Source organism: Haliotis rufescens, unplaced genomic scaffold (genome assembly GCF_023055435.1).
Source record: "Haliotis rufescens isolate VD_foot unplaced genomic scaffold, xgHalRufe1.0.p SCAF_70, whole genome shotgun sequence".
NCBI lineage: Eukaryota > Metazoa > Mollusca > Gastropoda > Lepetellida > Haliotidae > Haliotis > Haliotis rufescens.
The window spans coordinates 1,659,321-1,678,320 of NW_025964362.1; the positions used below are offsets into that span (position 1 = coordinate 1,659,321).

General features: G+C 36.4%; 4 protein-coding genes across 4 annotated transcripts; 1 reads left to right on the plus strand and 3 right to left on the minus strand.

The window, feature by feature from the left end:
- The first annotated feature begins 4 nt into the window (after window positions 1–4).
- Window positions 5–13,835, plus strand: LOC124135418. The gene is made up of 3 exons (XM_048388407.1): window positions 5–276; window positions 10,215–10,261; window positions 10,625–13,835. Exon 3 carries the CDS (start codon window positions 10,774–10,776, stop codon window positions 11,839–11,841), a length of 1,068 nt encoding a protein of 355 aa, XP_048244364.1. The 5' UTR covers window positions 5–276; window positions 10,215–10,261; window positions 10,625–10,773; the 3' UTR covers window positions 11,842–13,835.
- Window positions 4,162–8,643, minus strand: LOC125376709. Its single transcript, XM_048388408.1, has 5 exons — window positions 8,416–8,643; window positions 6,640–6,774; window positions 5,862–6,387; window positions 5,348–5,529; window positions 4,162–5,051 (listed from the first exon to the last, which is right to left on the minus strand). Exons 1-4 carry the CDS (start codon window positions 8,531–8,533, stop codon window positions 5,472–5,474), a joined length of 837 nt encoding a protein of 278 aa, XP_048244365.1. The 5' UTR covers window positions 8,534–8,643; the 3' UTR covers window positions 4,162–5,051; window positions 5,348–5,471.
- On the minus strand, window positions 4,717–5,456 carry LOC125376714 (piggyBac transposable element-derived protein 2-like). Its single transcript, XM_048388418.1, has 2 exons — window positions 5,348–5,456; window positions 4,717–5,051 (listed from the first exon to the last, which is right to left on the minus strand). Exons 1-2 carry the CDS (start codon window positions 5,454–5,456, stop codon window positions 4,717–4,719), a joined length of 444 nt encoding a protein of 147 aa, XP_048244375.1.
- On the minus strand, window positions 13,552–17,535 carry LOC125376715. Its single transcript, XM_048388419.1, has 3 exons — window positions 17,274–17,535; window positions 14,158–15,334; window positions 13,552–13,581 (listed from the first exon to the last, which is right to left on the minus strand). The coding sequence occupies exons 1-3, from the start codon at window positions 17,366–17,368 to the stop codon at window positions 13,552–13,554; spliced, it is 1,302 nt and encodes a 433-aa protein (XP_048244376.1). The 5' UTR covers window positions 17,369–17,535.
- Between the last annotated feature and the right edge of the window lie 1,465 nt (window positions 17,536–19,000).

Genomic DNA, 19,000 nt, shown 5'->3' on the forward strand with positions numbered 1-19,000 from the left:
CGTACTTCCGGTATATTACGCGTTTCATAGATATTTGCACGACCAACAACTACAACGAAGTATTTACGATGCCTTCGACGTGCTGCTGTGTCCCGGGATGCTGCAATCGAGGTGGTTTGTCGTTTCCGAGAGAACCTTTGTTGCTGAAACGATGGTTGATTGCTATTCGGAGGAGCGACGAATCAAACCAAGGCAAGATGTGGAAACCGTCACCTCACAGTGTTGTGTGTCATTCCCACTTCAGACCGTCTGATTTCATTGCTGTAACTAGTTATGGTAAGATATTTGGGTAACTTGTTATGTTTCTATTCGTTGGCAGATTTAATTAACGTGCATGCCAATTATATTTGTTATATTTTCTTGCATTGAAATTACGAAGAGGGTTTTACGTGACTCAGAAATGTGTATCCAGTATGCAGAAATGTGAAGAATGGACGCAGACAAAATAGAATATGTTCCGTCCCGCGGGACACACTTATTTTCACAGATAGTTTGATTTTGTCATTGAGTTAAATTGAGTTCAGATTCTTAAAACTTCGAAGTGTGTGATTTTTTTCACAATAATTTTAGTTCCCTCCTGTCAGAGTAGGCGAGTAAATTTGAGTATTGGCTAATTCTAATGTAATCACGTTTGTGTGTGTTTGCATGTGAACCTATGAGTATATTTCATTGTTTTTTTAAAACCAAGATAGAAATAATGTGTCATTTAGGCCCTACTATAGTAGCCATTTTTTTGCCAGTCAGTGATCATGGTGATGTTTAGGTTTGACCCTCATATATTTCATGCACGGGCCTTTGAAATCAATTACTGGGGGTCTAGTGCATACCCAGTTAATTACGGTAAAACCCTGTTTACCACCATTATATTCCTGTTTATGAAGTTGTTGATGTTTGACCATAACCCTTCTTAGTTTTCTTCTTTTATTTGTTGAATTGATGATTACCAGGAATGTCAACACATATTTGACGTTTTTGCCTTTAACCCTCTGGCTGCCACCTAAAAATAGCCTGTGTACTATCGCTGTGCCGAGTTTATTTGCGAGTGACGTTCTGGAAACTGCACACTTTCGTCTAAAAACGACGTAACGTAACAACGATAAAACCCACAATTTTCAAATTTCACACTATAACAGCACAACCATTTCCCTAACTGTCTATGTAAATATTGTAAAGCATTAACGTTATTAACAGTAGTTTATAGCTCGGCAAACGTATTGAATATGCGATTTTTTACAAAATGTCCATGGCGGCTGTTTTGTTGACATTGCGCACTGGATACTTTGAGCGTCTTGTCAGGTTGTAAATCTCCACCAATGTAAAAACCAAAAACATTATGCGAAAGCCCGTTTGTTTCCCGATTACCGTGTTGAAAATGAAACATCTCGGTGGAAAATCGTCCGCGAAATCGTCGATTACGAATTTGTTCAAATATGTGTGACGCCATTTTGTCTGTAAATTAGTGAAATTGTAACGTTATCGTTTGCATATCATGTCGGAAAAAGCATATTAATGAAAAAACTATTTATGAATAAGGAATAAAATCTTATCCCTAAAATCTGTGGTTTATTACCTACATGCTGATATAAATTGTAACGTGTAACCTTAGCTATGAAATTCAAAATTACGTACTTTTAGAAAGAAGAGAACGAAATCGCATTTCAAACTAAAACTTATACGCGGTGTTGTGTTTTCTTCATTGCAATAAATGATTTTTCTTTTCGGTCATTATTCATTTTTTAGTAAGAAAATCATACCATGTAATCTGCAAAGAACATGCCCTTATGCATGGCATATTTTTACTTTTCTTGCACCGAAAGGTATTCCTCACGGCCCATGTCAATCAGTTCACTGTAAATACTCCTACCAGGCGATGGCGGACATGTCCATTTGCACGTCGACAAAATTTGCATACAGACGATTGAACGAGTTAGTCTCGTATCTTTATGAATCCTTAATAACGTTGTTTTATTTTCATTTTTAACTAATAACGATTATACAAACACAAAACAATAAAAAAAATCACATGAAGTAGAAACAATACGAAAATGCCTTTTGTGTTGTCGACAGCTTTAGTTTTGAATATTTCAAAATGTCGTCGACCGTGTTCAGCGGTGTTTGGGATTTTGGATTTACTATAACATCTTTGACAGCAACCGAGATAGTAAGTACATTTGAACATCATTCTGTAAGCAAACCTTAGTGTTCTAGTGATGGTCTGAAATCTGTCGTAATTTGGAGATGATAAACGCATTGATTCATCAAAGATTCAAACGTTGCGATCTGGTCATATTTTCCCGATTTCCATCTCCGTCCCTGCTTACATCAGCAGCCACTGAGTGACCACCAAGCAGTATTAAAGACATGGATCCACTGATCACAAACCCAAAGGAACTGTATTAGCTAACATTTATTACAGTCAGATGGATGTATATGCGATTTTTGTCATGAAATGTTCAAAGTATAATCAAAATTGATCTCGATAATTAATCTTTCTTTCGGGAACTTTTTGACGAATGATTTCCATGGCGATGTGGTAGACTAGCTGTTATGAATACCATTATCCGAAGTATATTTCAACGGACATTTAATACAAATCAAACCATGTATTCCTGGTACTGTTTGACGAATTTGAAAAAAAGGTAATCTATGAAGAATTTGTAAACACCAAAAGGCACAGGTTACCCGCTCGAAAAAAACGGGCATCATTTCAGATTTGCGCAAGCCGTAACAAATACGTTCACGGCTTGCTGTCTTCTCTCACGTCCGCGCTTGCTCGTGGCATTTACCGCTAAAATTTATGGATAACATTATGTCTGTTGAGCGAACTTTATCAGAATACGTTACGGCAAAGACGTGGCAATTGTCCAATAGTCCTTGCCAAACTGACCAACAGTTAAGGTATAATACAGACAAGAAGAAATTTTCAATTTTTAAGGGTTTATCATAATATGGACTAGAAGTAAAAAGTTTCTTTAGTTGTGTAGATGTATGTAAGTCATTGGTTATGATAACATTGGAGAATCGATTTCCATATATCAATTAATAATTAAAATGTATGCTTACATATGCATACATGAATAATCTGTGAACATTTTTGAATATTTTGTTAATATTCCAGGGGAACAACCACACTTTCATATGGCTGTAATTTGAAATACTTTAGAAAATTAATTCTTATTCCAAGGTCCTTACTGTTATACTTACTGTCCTTAATGTCCTTTATTTAATATTTTGAAAAGTATCATCAGTAAAAAATCGTGTAACTGTTTAAATGAGATATATAAGACAAATGTACAAATCTCTCAATCTATACATATTTATTGACAGTATTTACATGTGAATAATATATAAACTTTGTACAATAAAGTTTTAAAAAAAGGCCGCATCTTAGCTGGAATACTGCTGAAAGCGGCATGAATCATACTCACTCTATTTACATGAAGTACATAATTGTGAACAAAAGATCAATAATCCATATACAATGAATCGCCACGAATTAACTGGAATATTGTAAATGTGGCGTTGAATCATACTCACGCACCAACATGTCCTTTTATATATACACAAATCCATTTTCTATTTACAGTAAATATATATAATATATATCATTAATGGAATTTAATCTATTTACAATTAATCGCTGTGATGTTGCTGCTATATTGCAAATACAGCATGGAGTCATACTCTCACAGATATATCCTGAAATATACAAATAGAGTATTTACAGTAAGTACCAATATACAATATATACAATCTATTTACAAAGATTCGCTGCGATGTTGCTGGAATATTGCAGATGCAGTGGGAAGTCCTACTCATAAACAGATCCTTACATACACACAATAATTACATGTACAATAAATAGAGAACATAATATGAACATATGTACCTTAAACTGCCATATTTTTGCGGGAATATTGCTAAAAGAGGCATAAAACAAACTCACTTCTTTACAATAAGTACATAATCATATACAATAGACAATGATCTATTTACAATAAAATCGCCATGATGTTGCTGTTATATTGCAAATACGGCGTTAGGTCATACTCTCTCACAAAAACATCCTTTAATATATATACACACATATGAAATATTTACAATAAGTACATATATACAATATATTTTATCATCTATTTACAAAGATTCGCTGCAATATATTTTATCATCTATTTACAAAGATTCGCTGCAATGTTGCTGGAATATTGCAGATGCAGTGGGAAGTCCTACTCATAAACAGATCCTTACATACACACAATAATTACATGTACAATAAATAGAGAACATAATATGAACATAAGTACCTTAAACTGCCATATTTTTGCGGGAATATTGCTAAAAGAGGCATAAAACAAACTCACTTCTTTACAATAAGTACATAATCATATACAATAGACAATGATCTATTTACAATAAAATCGCCATGATGTTGCTGTTATATTGCAAATACGGCGTTAGGTCATACTCTTTCACAAAAACATCCTTTAATATATATACACACATATGAAATATTTACAATAAGTACATATATACAATATATTTATCATGTATTTACAAAGATTCGCTGCAATGTTGCTGGAATATTGCAGATGCAGTGGGAAGTCCTACTCACTCACTAGTTATTTACAATGAAGCACACAGATGGGGAAACTGCTTGAAGGGTTGATATGATGGAACATGAGTCATGTTCCATCATATGCCAGTACACACAGCCTTTCACTCTTCAATGTGATCAGCTGTGTGATACTGACGGAAACAGCGTGCACAGAGGCCAATGTGGCAGTCAGGACACCAGGTCCTGACCTTTCCTGCAGAGCCATCGATGGCCCTCTGTCTCTTTCTGCAGAGAACACACTGTTTCCTCTTCCCTTCAGGCAGCACTTCTATGAAGTGACGTCCAGTCAGTCGTCGGGAAGGAGGCTGGGTCCTGGGCCTGCCAGTCCTCCTCTTCACCTGAGTGTTCCCGACGAGTGAGTGGAGAAGGGACATGTGGAAGTCCAGACGGGAGGTCGTTCTACCATGGGTGTTCAAGAATGTCTGATAGGCATTAACTGAAATGAAATGAGTATGAAACATTAAAATCAAACATTATGAAATAGCTGTTCAGAAGATAAGGTTCACGTTGATTAATCAGTACAATGAAAATACAATGGAAGTGGTACCAGATGCGAAATTATTCTGTTATTGTATTCAGTTCATGCCATTTGTTACATATTGGTTGATATTATCAGGATAATGACTGTATAGTTGGTAGTAATGACATAGGTCTAGAATTATAAGTTATTCCTAAATTCCTTGATACCTAATTATTTTATTCTGAATTTCATATAAATAAAATAATTCTTACCTGATGCTGTGAGAAGAAAGTTGATTAAAACTTTCTTCCACAGCTTCACGGAGCGGACTTGGGGATCATAGACACCAATGAGTTGATCCCCAAGGTCAACTCCCCCCATTAGGGTGTTGTACAGTCAAACGACTGAGGGGAGAGTGACAGACCGGCCCCGTGAGTTAAGCCCATCCTCCATTCTGTAAATAAAATATTTCATATTAATTTTTTCAGAAACATGCACATAGAATCTCTATATTCTTTTCATCTTTATGAAAAATTTAAAGTAATTGACACTCATCAAAGCGAACATGTATGAAAGAAAATGGACACTTGGAGTAGGAATCATACTGACAGCATTATAAATTGGCACTAGTCCTATAAGGACTATTAGAAATGTGCCTTCTTTAACAATGTTTAAGGGTTTTGCTCTATGTTATTAGTATGTGACTAGTGGACTGAAACTGTTAGTTTCTAACGCTGCTGAACAATGAACAGGATATTGAGCAGTATATTACTATTTTGAATTTACCTTGGACTACCCATGGTAGAAAGGATTGTGAAGACCTTCCTGTCTGAAAAGAGCACTGCCAGCAGTGGACCCTGTCTTCTCACATGAGAGTTTGATCCATTCACAAGATCAAGAACCGGCCTGATCTTGTGGAGGGGGTCATGATCTGGCTGCCCTCGGGGCACTGCAACAGAGTTGTCGTTGCAGTGGAGGAACCGCATGATGACTTGGAAGCGATTCCTCGGCATGATCCCCCCGAAGGAAGGTGTTGATGCCAGCCAGTTCTTGTCCCCCTCATTCCAGTAGGAAGCGATGGTTGGCTTCCTGACGACACCCATGGCCAACAAGAGTCCAAGAAATGCCCGCATTTCTTCCCGGTCAACGGGTCTCCACGCCCGAGCCCTGCTCTGCGGTGATAGAGTGCGGCCCTGCAGGTACTGCTCAGCATACCTGTTTGTCTCCCTGACCAGCAGGTCGAACAAATCAACACCTCCATCCCCTCCTCTGAGTTGCTGGTCGAAATAGCTTATAGGAGGGGCATGGTAATCTGAAACATATATCATAATGTATGACCACATGAATTATTATTAATCGTGCTGACACATATCATCATACATGTACATATAATGATAATCGCAATATCATACAGCTTATATCCACATTTATAACTAAACATCTAATTAACCTTGTGAAATATAATATGAAACAATTCCTTACTCAGTTTTGGATGACAGGCATTGTCTATGTTGATTATTAATTCATGCACTTAATGATATGTTTATTTATCAATTCCTGTTACCTGGAGGGTTGACAGGGCCGCACTCCTCGGCAAAGTCAATGCTGTTGCCGAGGTCAAAGCTGTCCGTGTCCAGCACGGGCAGCCAGGGGCCACGGACCATTGGTTTGGCCCCTGCCTCTTCTTCAGTCTCATGATCTGAAATTTGAAATAATGAAATTTGAAATAATGTTTCTTATTAATAACAATCACATATAACAGTGCTAAGGGAAAGGATTCCTTATTATAGGGTTTTGCTTTACGTTATCATTATAATATATGGACTAGTGGACAGGGGTAGAAACTAACAAGTTTTGTCCATTAGTCCTCATGATGATAACATACAGCAAAACCTTAAAATTGGCCAATTTCTACTAGTCCTTAGGATACCTTTACCATTGGGCAGTTTGGTGAGGACTACAGGACTAGTGCCAATTTCTAACGCTGGTGGACTAAAATGTTTTTTTCTATCGCTGCATTTGCAAATTTTCATGGATGTTTCTTATCATAACTGGAACTCACCAACTGCTGACTCATGTTTTATTATAATTTATTGATCAAGGGGAGATAATTTGATTTGTTAATGTCCCTCTCCCTTGAATGTACTCCCATTTTGCAAATTGCTTCATGGAAGTTTGTCATTTCTCCAATGTATTTTATGTTTGTTATCAATCTTAAATTTCAATAAAAATATATTATATATATACACATAGACCTATAGACATATATTTAGTTTATTGAAGGAACTTTTTCAGACCCTGTAGATCCAGTGCATATTTTACAACACAGTATCAATAATCATGTGGCAACTTTATTTTCATCAAGACTAATATTTTGCTTTTAATTAATATGTATACCCTTTGACCTTTTTAGTTTCAGTACAGATTGAACATGTTGAAAGACTTATTCTTCATTACTACTAGATAAAGATAAGATTAGGATAATCATATCATTATGTGCACCACATGAATTTATTAATGACAAATGAAGGGCTTCCTTGAGTAGTCACAGGGAAACAGTTGTGTAATCATGACACAAACATTTTCAGGGTTAGAACTAAAATCAAAAGCTTTACAATGATGGTAAATTTTCATAAAAAAATTGGCCATAGCTTCCGCGGCTCCGGGCTACCTGCCCGGTGAGGGAAAATTTGTTCAGTGCGCTGACCCCCCAACCCATTGGCGCAAGGACAACAGTCACTTGGTGCAATGCCACTCCCCTTTCCCCTTAGTAAGTTATAATAAATATTAATCTACATCCTCAATGATATATCAATAACAATTTACATTTAAAATGTATGACACATATTCATTTATTTTTAATATTTCAAAATAAGTAAGACCTTTCAGATTTATGAGGACTGACACATTATACTCCTTTAAAAATATGGCTTCAGGTCCAAAGTGTGAACTAGTGTGTCCTTCAAGATAAATTTAATTTTTAACAAAGACATTTTTCCATTAATATTACTGCTTACTGCACTTTAGCAAACGCACGTGTAGGCCACATATTGACATGTTAAAATTTCACTACCATGAGAGCCTTTCTTTCAACATGTTCAAATCATTTCTAAGATTCATATTTCATGAAATACTTAACAAGGAAGTTGGCTGTTTCTACTATGTCGATCATGGTATGGTAGATATTTTTAACATTTGAAACATCACAACTGTCAAGAGTACATCTAGCCATACAATTTCGAAAATTGCAAAAACATAACAAATTCCTATTCCCGCCATTGGTTTGGCACTGACAGTACACCTACTCAATTATTAATGAAACTGAATTAATGTTACTTACCGCTTATCTCTTCCTGGGAGTCGGACTCGGAGTCGGAATCGAGAGAATCGACTGATATGTCCGACTCGAAGTCCGACTCCCCCAAATCATCGTCGTCTCCAACACCAACCGCTGACATGATCTTTGTTGAAGGACAGCTTCGATCGCAATGTTGTCGTCTGTCACATGGGGCTATTTTTATCCCGATGAATATTCATGCTCTCGGCGGGAGGCGAACGTTTTTTAAAATTTGATTTGTGTTAATCGCGCTGATTCGATAAACAAAGCACGAAGATAAAGATTAAAGCATATAATGTATAAATATTTACATTGGATGTCATATTTAACACTGTTGGTGATTTCAACATCGAACTTTGTTTTGTTTTACTCGGGCACCTGTAACCTCTGTGACGTGTCATGTCAAAGGTCGCGGGTCACGGTATTTCGTTCCAGACGAACAATCGGAAATTTGCCGCTCTTGCCAACCCCGTTACGGTGGATGATTGAAACCAAATACTGTCGATAACCGTAACAGCTTCATTTGTTTTCGTGAAATAAAAAAACTTAGTCTTGCAATAATAATAAGGTATTTAACAATAACAAACCGCATGAATACAAAATTTACATACTTACATTAAACGAAAGATTATTAATAATTTAGTAATGAATTCTACTGTCAAAGAGCTAGCTATTTATATTTAGACAAACGAACTAATAATAAATATATAGATTCATCGGGGACCGGTATTCAAGTAATTTTAACTGACATTTACACGTTCATACTTCAACATCAAATAGTTCTTGTTTATATACTTATATAACCAATAAATTATAAATATATTCGACACTGCATAAATTCCTATGTGCCGTTGCTACCAACCTACTTTTCAACGTCTTTTAATAAATTGACACGCCTCATTAAACATACGAAAACGTGACTTACATATAATCAGTCACAAAGCATGAACAACACAGACCCAAAAGGGTGTGTCAACGTTTATCATGTGCGTTTTCGTTTCTTCTGGGAGACATGCTTTCGACTTTTTTTCTCTCATGAAAAGTACCGCTAAGCGACCTTCAACTTCGGTCGCCATTTTGTTTTAAGTTTCGGCTAAAAAGTTGCGGTACCTTTTCTGTGTTTTTGCAGAATTTGAGGTTCAGGAAGCATGAATGGAATTTCTAAGTATACGTATGAATATGAGAAGTGGCACATTTTCACACAAACTGTTTTTTACAGATGACAGTAGGTATGTATAACTGTATGAATGTTTTTGAATACGCTTTGATATGAATGTGATGTACGAGGCCTTGAACAAATACTGTAAAAAAATAATATACACTCCATTCACCATCGATAAACTGGGCATTTAGTTGGTTTCATTAGCTAATTAATACATAGATGCGTAGATATTTGACCATTTTCAATCTTTTAACCAAAATATTTATGAAGGTTTCAAACATTCCTTCGCATGTGGATTTTCAATCAGTCGGTGCAATTTGTTAGAAATGAAAAATATTTCAATGGCGGCACATTTGAACGAAAGTGTAAACAAGGGGAATTTGACTAACTCCATATGCGTTATTTATTGACAGTAGAGTTGTGAAAATGACACAGATGTGTTGGAAATTTACTGCTTTTTGCGATGTTGCAATTGCTATGGGCTTGGGGTAATCCAAAAATATTTTATTTCAATTCTTTCAACATGATGTTTCAGAAGGACATATATGTCCCTCTGGCACAGCAACTGCGTTTTGTGTAGGGACATATATGTCCAAATGGCATCCAGGGGGTTAATGCATCATGTTACATTTTCCTGCAGGTGCTTGTTTTCCACAGAGATGAGGCACAGATGATTCAAGAATACAGGTTCATGTTTGTTCACTTTTGATATGTATTTGTCAGAACAGTGTCATGTGTACGTGTTGAACTTGAAGACACTTCTCTGTATCAGGCATTATATGTATGTAATGTTGAGACTATATCTACGAAAATTGTCAGCTAATTTATATCATAATTTTCCTTAATTTAAATGTTTGTTTACTTTTCTAATGTATTGATGTGTATCACTATTATGTTCATAATGTGACAAAACATATCGTGCCCATAGAAATTTTTTCTTTCCCTGCAAATTAACTTAAATCTAATCATAAAAAGCTATATCACAACTGGTAGTAAAAAGATTGCACAATATCTGTTTGGAAAATAATAATCTACTGCTGTTTTCCCCAGGGTGTACACCTCTGAGGAAACAGAGAAAACCAGATGCTGTACCATCAATCTTTCCCTGGACTGCATCAGCCAACGCACTTGAGGCCGATGGAGGCTTAAGGAAATCCCGCATTGAAAGACGTGAGAGTCAAAAGAGGACATTTAAAGCAATGGATACAGATTGTGATATTGAATGTGATATCAGTAAGGTAGCTGGGGAGGAAATAATTGACAATGTTGAGTTTGATGACATGAATACCGACTTAAACATTTGTTCTGCAGATAGTGCAGAGGTTGAATATGAAAGTACATCAGCTCAGACAGACAAATTTCCAATGCTTTCAATACAAAGTATTATGTTTAATGCTGCAGCAATTTTGTTTTATACAGGACTGTCAAACTATACAGACTTCACCTTTGTACTTGCAAGTTTGGGTCCGTGTGCATATCACCTAAATTATTTGTACAGCAAAGTTGACAGTATGACTATCAGTGTGGAAAATCAATTGCTTTTAACACTTATGAAACTGCGCCGACATAAGACTAACTTTGAACTTGGTCTTCATTTTGGAATTTCAGAGAAAACTGTATTAAATGTATGGATCACCTGGGTAAATTTTATGTATAGACAGTGGAGTGAGCTTGATAACTGGCCAGAACGAGACTTAGTGCACTATTTTTGTCCTTCTGATTTCAAATCCAAATTTCCATCCACACGAATTATCATTGATGGTAATGAATGCCCTATCCAGAAACCAAAACGCCCCATAGCTCAGCAGTCTACCTACTCAACGTATAAAAATCGAAATACTATCAAAATACTTGTTGGATCCACACCAGGTGGTCTTGTGTCGTATGTGTCTCCTGCGTATGGTGGCTCCACGAGTGATCGTCAAATAGTAGAGCGTAGTGGTTTGACAGTGATGTGTGACCCAGGAGATGGTATTATGGCCGATAAAGGTTTCAACGTACAAGATATTTTTGCATCAAAAGATGTTACCATTAATATGCCAACATTCTTCTCAAAGAAAAACCGTATGTCTGGCAAGACTGTTATGCATGATAGGAAAATATCAAGCAAAAGAGTTCACATTGAACGTATTATTGGTCTGGCAAAAACATTCAAAATACTTACTGAACCTCTTAACAGTTCAGAAACCAAATTAGCCACAGAAATAACCACGGTTTGCTTCATGCTTTGTTCTTTCAAAAAGTGCATTGTTCCCTCTACTTGCTAATCATATTGGTTAGCAAATCATTAAAAATATCTTTCATTCCAGTCGGACGTTAGTCAGACGTAGAGTATGGAGATTTGTTTCTAATTTCTTTCAAAAAGGCCTGTTATTTGCGTTTGCTACATGATTAAAGATAATTGTTGCTAAATATTCATGAGGATAAAGTTGAATGTAACATGTTATCGATTATGTATCATGTTGAGACTAGAATGGGAATCTGTGGTCAAAAAGCAAGTTTGAAGCAAATTTACCATTTGTGCAGCCACAATCAATCATACTCTTTTGTCAAGGTACAAACATAAATGTGTTAGTATCAGAGATTATGATAATGTAATGCTCAACTTCCTGTTCAATGTGGTGTTAAACCCAACTCACTCACTGAATTTGTTTTAAATTTATGACATCAGTAACATGAATTTAAGAATGTTGACATTGTTTGGTGCGTACTGTTACATTATCCCCTGCCACAAAGTGGGAGAGACACATTTCTTGTCTGAGCATAATTCGGAAACTGTTTCATATGTTATTATGAAACTTGGCACATGTATCAAACACAAGTTGAACTGGTGCCCTTTCCTGTTTTCCATGGCAGCAATTTGGATTAAACCCAAATACTGGTTGCTTTTATTTCACGAACTTAAAATCTGAATAAGTTGAAGTGTATATTTCTGGATCATATATCCATTATATTTTCAATGGATACATGTTTACTGAGAAACAAATTGTAATTAATTGTCCTAAGTTAGGAGGACCATGTTTAAATCTGTTACTTTGTGCATTGTGGCTGTAATGAGGACAAAATTCTAATGTGTCCCATGGCTGTGTATTCTTCATATGATACTGGCAGCAGCTAGACCTGTCCAGATATTTGGCACATCTTAGTGCTGTTGCTTCAGCTCTCTCAGATGTTATAAAAGGCAATCATGACAAGCAAGAAGTCAATGACAATGTTTTTTTATCATTCCCTCAAACAGTTCAGCTGCAGATAATAATCACATGACAGTTGTAATTCCTCAGATATAGAGCTGAAGGAGTATGCTTCAAGCAGTGATGATATTTATGAGTATGGACACTGAATTGTGATTATGTATTGCACTGTAGCTTCATCTATATTTAGATCTTCCAACTATTAACTACTGGAGTACTTAACAGATGGTTGCCATTGTCACAAAAGGAGTTAAAAGTTAATGTCACATCAATACTATTTCAGCCATATAGCGACGAGACCAAGTTGATATACACAATTTACTCATGAATGCAAAGGTATATTTAACAATATCATTTATACAGTTTTAAAACACAGGTTATAGGCCATCAGAAACCAAAGCTAGGCCACCTCGCCGGGGATCATGGGGACTTACGGTGCCTCTGCTTCCTGCACGATACCCCAGCAGGATTTATGTCATTAACTAAGCCACTGGTGGTTGTGCTCAATACTAGCCAGTCAGCAATGATGTCAGTTGATTATAGCATCACATCAAATTTAAAAACAGGCAATTAATGATTCACATACATATTTAGATTATTTTTTTTTACAGACCATTTTTTCTTTCAAGTAGTTGATAATGAGGTGCCTGGTCATATAGTACTGTAACAGTAAGTACGAACTGACATCTGAGATTGTATTTATTTAGACTAGTGAATGCATCCATGTATGGGACCAGTGTGTACGTTGTGATTTTTAGATTATCCAACTTATAACTACTGGAGTGATTAAGAGATGGTTGCCATTGTCACATAGTACTGTAACAGTAAGTACTAAATGTCTTAATAAACATCTGAGATTGTATTTATTTACACAAGTGAATGCATCAATGTATGGGACCAGAGTTCAACCTGGTTTTGTCTGATGCAACTCTTTTCACGTCAACATGCATCTGGTGAAATATCATCCTTAAATGGAGCCCTGCAAGTTTTTTCATAACTTTTTGTTTGTGAATGTCCATACATGTATATGCAGAATATAATATGTTCAGCATTAAACATTGAGACTACAATTCTGTCTTTCTTGTTTATAGGGCTGATGACCATTGACACATGAGTATCAGCAGTAACTGAAATTTACCAGGAATACCTGTCATAATCTCTGAAATAGAATTTGTCAAGTAGTGCCTTTTTGAAAAAGGTGTCATAAAATGCCACAAGTTTTTCAACCATAGATTCAATGAAATGGTCATCTCGGGATACAGTAAAATATTTCAAATCCTTCATCGTGTATACAATAAAAATGCACTGTTTTCTACCAGTACAGTAGAGCTGCCCTTGCACTTGAAAGAAATATGGCTTGCTTTTGTCAAGGGTAAGTTTTCCCTCAGATACCTTCAAATAGGGAACAGTTATCTCAGAGATTAGACGGTCTTTAGATGCAAATGGACATTTCGCTTCAATGGTAGTATCATCACCGAGAAGTGAATCTGGTGAAGCTGCGAGAAATGGATGAACATCTGACACAAACATGCCACATGGTGAGGTTTTGAAACCACTTGACTTTTCAAAAGCTTTTATTGCCACCTTTTCATATTTTCTGCCATGTCTAAGTGGTGGACTTTGAATGTCCTCGAAAGGCTTAGTCATTGATCTAGCAAGTTTATGAAAATCAGTTTTGTCTGTTGCCAAACAAATTTTCCCAAAATTGGAAAAAGAAATTCTCTTTGTGTGTTCAGTTTTCCATTCCTCGCTCTTTGACTGTTTATGGGTTATTATTTCAAGGTTGGTTTTGTCCATATCTGATATTTCTGATATATTCTGGGATTTCAGGTATTGGTCAGCTAAAGATAACTTAAGATAATCATGATCATGATTAACAGCAAATGGATTTGCTGGAGGAAACATTTGAGCAACTGGAAATGTATTGACACTAGGGTGGTTCAACCAAACATTGCGGAAAAAGTCAGGGTAATTTGGCACTTTGCGATACTGAACTGGTCGTGGGTCAAATATAACATTCAGTTCACTGTTGCATAAATCAAGGTCAGTCGCCTTTATGGGACTGCCCCTATAGGGTTTACTTTTATGAAATGTTTGCAATCTTTGAGTACATGTTTCTTCAGTTAAAACATCGCCAGTTGTTGAAAACTTGTGCATAGCATATAACACTGCACAAATATGTTTGCAATGTCCTGATGGACCCTGGCCTGCAGCACACTCACACTGCCCCTCCACAACAGAACCATCGTCATCAATTGCAACATCGACTTTGTAAGTCACATGCTTCTTCATTTCAGCACAGCACTCAGACTTCAGGAAACACATGTTATTAGGTTTTGAATAACGGAAAAATTTCAAAAACCTACTGGTGTACAGATTCTTTGAACTTGAACCAAGTTTCTTCTGAAAAGGCTGTAAGTAATAATTTATAGCTTCATATGCTAAAAAAGGAAGATGACTGTCACCATTTACATCCCTATAAGTTTCAACTAGGGGCAGTGTCATTTCAAACTCAGCTTCAAGTTCTGGCTCTCTCCCAAAATTGCAGTTTCGGTCATAGCTCTCGAGTCTGAAAAACATTTGAAATAAACAACTGTAAAAGAAAAAACCTAATTGAAAAAAATCACTGCAAAATATATGGACTATTAAATTATTTTTGGAGTACACAAATGTCTTAGTTTCCATTTTGTCAAAAAGTACAATTATTTTAAGAACAGATCCCTGTAACTCCAAAGTCAACAAATCAGTATTTCTGTCAGTAAGGAAGCTTAAGCCATCTCTGTATTGTTATCAGTACTAAAACTTGACTTTTGTACAGTAATAATATCTTTACTTGCACTATAGTAATTGTATATAATTTTTTTTGTTAGAAAACAAACAACATATAATAATACGGATATTAATTTTAACACAAGAATAAGACATTGTGTCACAAAATAAAAATACATGCAGTGAATAAGGATTCTTGATGTGTTTGCCTTCGACCGGAATCGAACCGATGTCTAAAGATTACTCTGTTAGACTACCATTCAAAAGCTTCATTACATCTAATTTTAATATTAGAAATATAAACGCTGTTATGCACATCAAAGTATGGACCCATCATACTTGTGAAGAAATAATAAATGTGTGAACCTTTCACACCTGTGGATGAAATAATAAATGTGTGAACCTTTCACACCTGTGGATGAAATAATAAATGTGTGAACCTTTCACACCTGTGGATGAAATAAAAAATGTGTGAACCTTTCACACTTGAGGATGAAATAAATGTTCTAGGTGAAACGATACAGGGAGGTCACATCACAGTACATTAGGTCACATTTTTTTTGTCAAATTGTGTTGAAACTTCTTGACTAAATATTTCAGAGCAGGTTCAAAAGTAAATTTCTAGTAGTGAATTTGAAATGCTAATTACATCATATTTGCAGTACTTGACTGACACTTGGGTGTCATAAAACAAGTAGTAAGAAACTTAATTTAGCAAGTGTAAAAAAGTACTGTGTATCATGCATGAAAACTTGATGCACCAGTGCACCAATGTATCGTTTCAGCCCTAATAAATGTGTGAACCTTTCAAACTTCTGGCTTTAATAATAGATGTGTGTACCTTTCACACTGTTGAAATAATAAATGTGTGAACCCATCACACTTGCTAAAATAAATAAAACTATATGAAAATCTAAAAGGCACTCCCTGTAAAGGACGATGAACTTGATAACCCTCAGCCTTTCTTCAGCCATCGGATGGTGCAGAGCTCAAGCAATTGTAATGTTTTACAAATATTTCAGTACCTACCTCACGCTTTGTTACATCATGTTTTGGCCACAGATGAATCACAATTCCAAATATGTGTATAGAAACGAAGAAAGGGACGGGGGCATTATGATTATTTAAGATACATTTTTGGGGACTTGTCATTTATTGGGGGGTGGGGAGATAGGAGAAAATGTTACATGGATTGTGTGGGGGTTGGTGAGTTGGCGATGCAGTCCTTAGACCGCTTCCAAGATACTATCTCTGCTTAAATTTACTATGTATATTCGTATCGAAGAACGATGTATTATTGAATGATTGCCCAAATAATTATAGAATCTATAAACCGGAAGTTATCCCAACCGCATGTAAAAGGGTGTACTATTTTGCACACTGCCAGTGAGTCATTAATTCGAAGAATAAATTATTGTGACTGACACTTACCTTCCGTACAAGATCCGTGGTCACCGCTCTTTCCCTTGTCAGTGCATCTCAAAGCGTCCTTAGCAACGGGGGCATGTTGTTTACGTGAACGAAAACTGAAGCACTTATGTTGTCGGCATTATCGCGTCGATGCTGACGTTATTTGTTTAGCGATCTCAGTTGTCTAAACTAAACATATGTTCTACCAATGACCATGATACCAATATTGCACTGTGTAAAGTGACAAAATGGGGAATAGTTACTGTTACAATCTTATAAAATAACTGCTCAGTAAGAAAAGCCGAGAAACAGCAATATCAGAAACTTACCGTTCTATCAGATCGATTTTTCTTCCTGACACTCGAGCACCTCGTGCTTTGAGCTCAGTCTTCAGTTTGGGCAACTTCCAGCTTCCGTAATTCATGATAGAAATAGGCCTTCAAGCACTACCGGCTGTTTACAGAAAAGCAAGTGGGTCAATGTCGACTGAAGTTTATATATTCCCGCGGATACAACGATGAATGTTGGACCGTAACTACCGCAGCGCCGCCAAGCGGGCAATGGGGCGCAACTCCAGGAATGTTTGCCATAACGATGATAAAAAGTGTCCATAAGATGACAGATGTATATAATCGCTGAAACGTATTGCACGTGACAGCCGAGAGGTGTATATAATTACAAAAGGGACATAACTCCACAATGCATAAACATACGCCCCACTATCTTGAACCTCTTCTAAAAATAGGCTATACTAACTGTTGTGGTATTTACAAGTGTGAATCTCTAAACAGCAACTCATTACCATACTGTTGCCTGTCAATCATCGATACCCATTTTTGCCTTCTAATGGATTTTTCACCAAACAGGAGAATACGTACACAGTGTACGGTAAAATTTAAAAGGGGTGGATATTCGTATGTAACTATTTAAATTGTCTCCGATAATCTTAACGTGGTGTTCAGACATGTATTGTGACGAACCTTGCAACTCCATTAAATCATCAATTGATTAAAATTAATAAGATAGTTTTTTTACAATTACTTTTTATAATCCTTTTTTTTTGTTCCTTAATGCAACATTCAGCAATATTCCATTTATATGACGGCAGAGTGTAAATAATCAAGTCTGGACCAGTGATTGAAATCATGAGCATTGATGCATGCATCAAGTAAGTTAGCGTGCCTGGCCACCCGGTTCCGTTAGTCGCTTCTTACGACAAGCATAATCACGTGTTAACAGAGGCATGCTTGACCACCTCTGACCCCGATCTTCACGGGTCTTAATTTGTATCACGGACTTTTATCTATATATGTTCATCATGTAGTCGGAATCAGACAATCCACTCCGCTATTAGCTTTTTTGCTCGTCGACGTCTCTTATGAATGTGGGTGAGTGAGTGAGTATGGTTTTACGCCGCTTTTAGCAATATTCCAGCACTATCACGGCGGGGGACACCAGATATGGGCTTCACACATTGTACCCATGTCGGGAATCGAAACCGGGTCTTCGGCGTGACGGGCGAACGCTTTAACCACTAGGCTACCAGACCGCCCCTAATGAATATGGAAGGGGTTTTGTCGTGTTTATTTAGTGGAAGGTTACTTATACAATTGTGAAGTTTGGGGTGTAGACTTTGCAATGTTAAACAATATTGATACCCATTCCAGAAGACTACAGCTTCAAGTGTAAAAGTCATTAGTAGAAGTAGACAAGAAAACACATAACTGGGCCTGTCAGGCAGAACTTGGTATGTACCCACTATTGGTACCAATAATATATAAAATAATTGATTATTCCTATTTTTGAAGTCCTATATAGATAACACAACAAATGTCATTCTTAAACATGCTTTGGAAGCAAATATCAATCTGTCTTGTCAAAATGTTGGCTGGGTTAAATAAAACAACTTTTGGAAATAGTAAACACAATTAAATGTAATGAATCCAAATACAAACTTCAGTCCAAATGTCAAAATATGTTCAAGCATTCATACGGGATTATCTTATATCCAATAGAAAATTAAGAACTGTTGGACAAGTCATCTATAAATATTGAT

Coding starts and splice junctions, on each gene's coding strand:
- LOC125376714 (XM_048388418.1), bottom strand. CDS start 5,456: ATGGGGGGAGTTGACCTTGGGGATCAACTCATTGGTGTCTATGATCCC. Junction 5,052..5,347: donor CTTTCTTCTCACAGCATCAG/GTAAGAATTATT, acceptor ATTTCATTTCAG/TTAATGCCTATCAGACATTC.
- LOC124135418 (XM_048388407.1), top strand. CDS start 10,774: ATGGATACAGATTGTGATATTGAATGTGATATCAGTAAGGTAGCTGGG.
- LOC125376715 (XM_048388419.1), bottom strand. CDS start 17,368: ATGAATTACGGAAGCTGGAAGTTGCCCAAACTGAAGACTGAGCTCAAA. Junction 15,335..17,273: donor AAAATCGATCTGATAGAACG/GTAAGTTTCTGA, acceptor AATGTTTTTCAG/ACTCGAGAGCTATGACCGAA. Junction 13,582..14,157: donor TAACTGTTCCCTATTTGAAG/GTATCTGAGGGA, acceptor TTACTGTTACAG/TACTATGTGACAATGGCAAC.
- LOC125376709 (XM_048388408.1), bottom strand. CDS start 8,533: ATGTCAGCGGTTGGTGTTGGAGACGACGATGATTTGGGGGAGTCGGAC. Junction 6,775..8,415: donor CTCCCAGGAAGAGATAAGCG/GTAAGTAACATT, acceptor TTCAAATTTCAG/ATCATGAGACTGAAGAAGAG. Junction 5,530..5,861: donor TCTACCATGGGTAGTCCAAG/GTAAATTCAAAA, acceptor TTTTATTTACAG/AATGGAGGATGGGCTTAACT.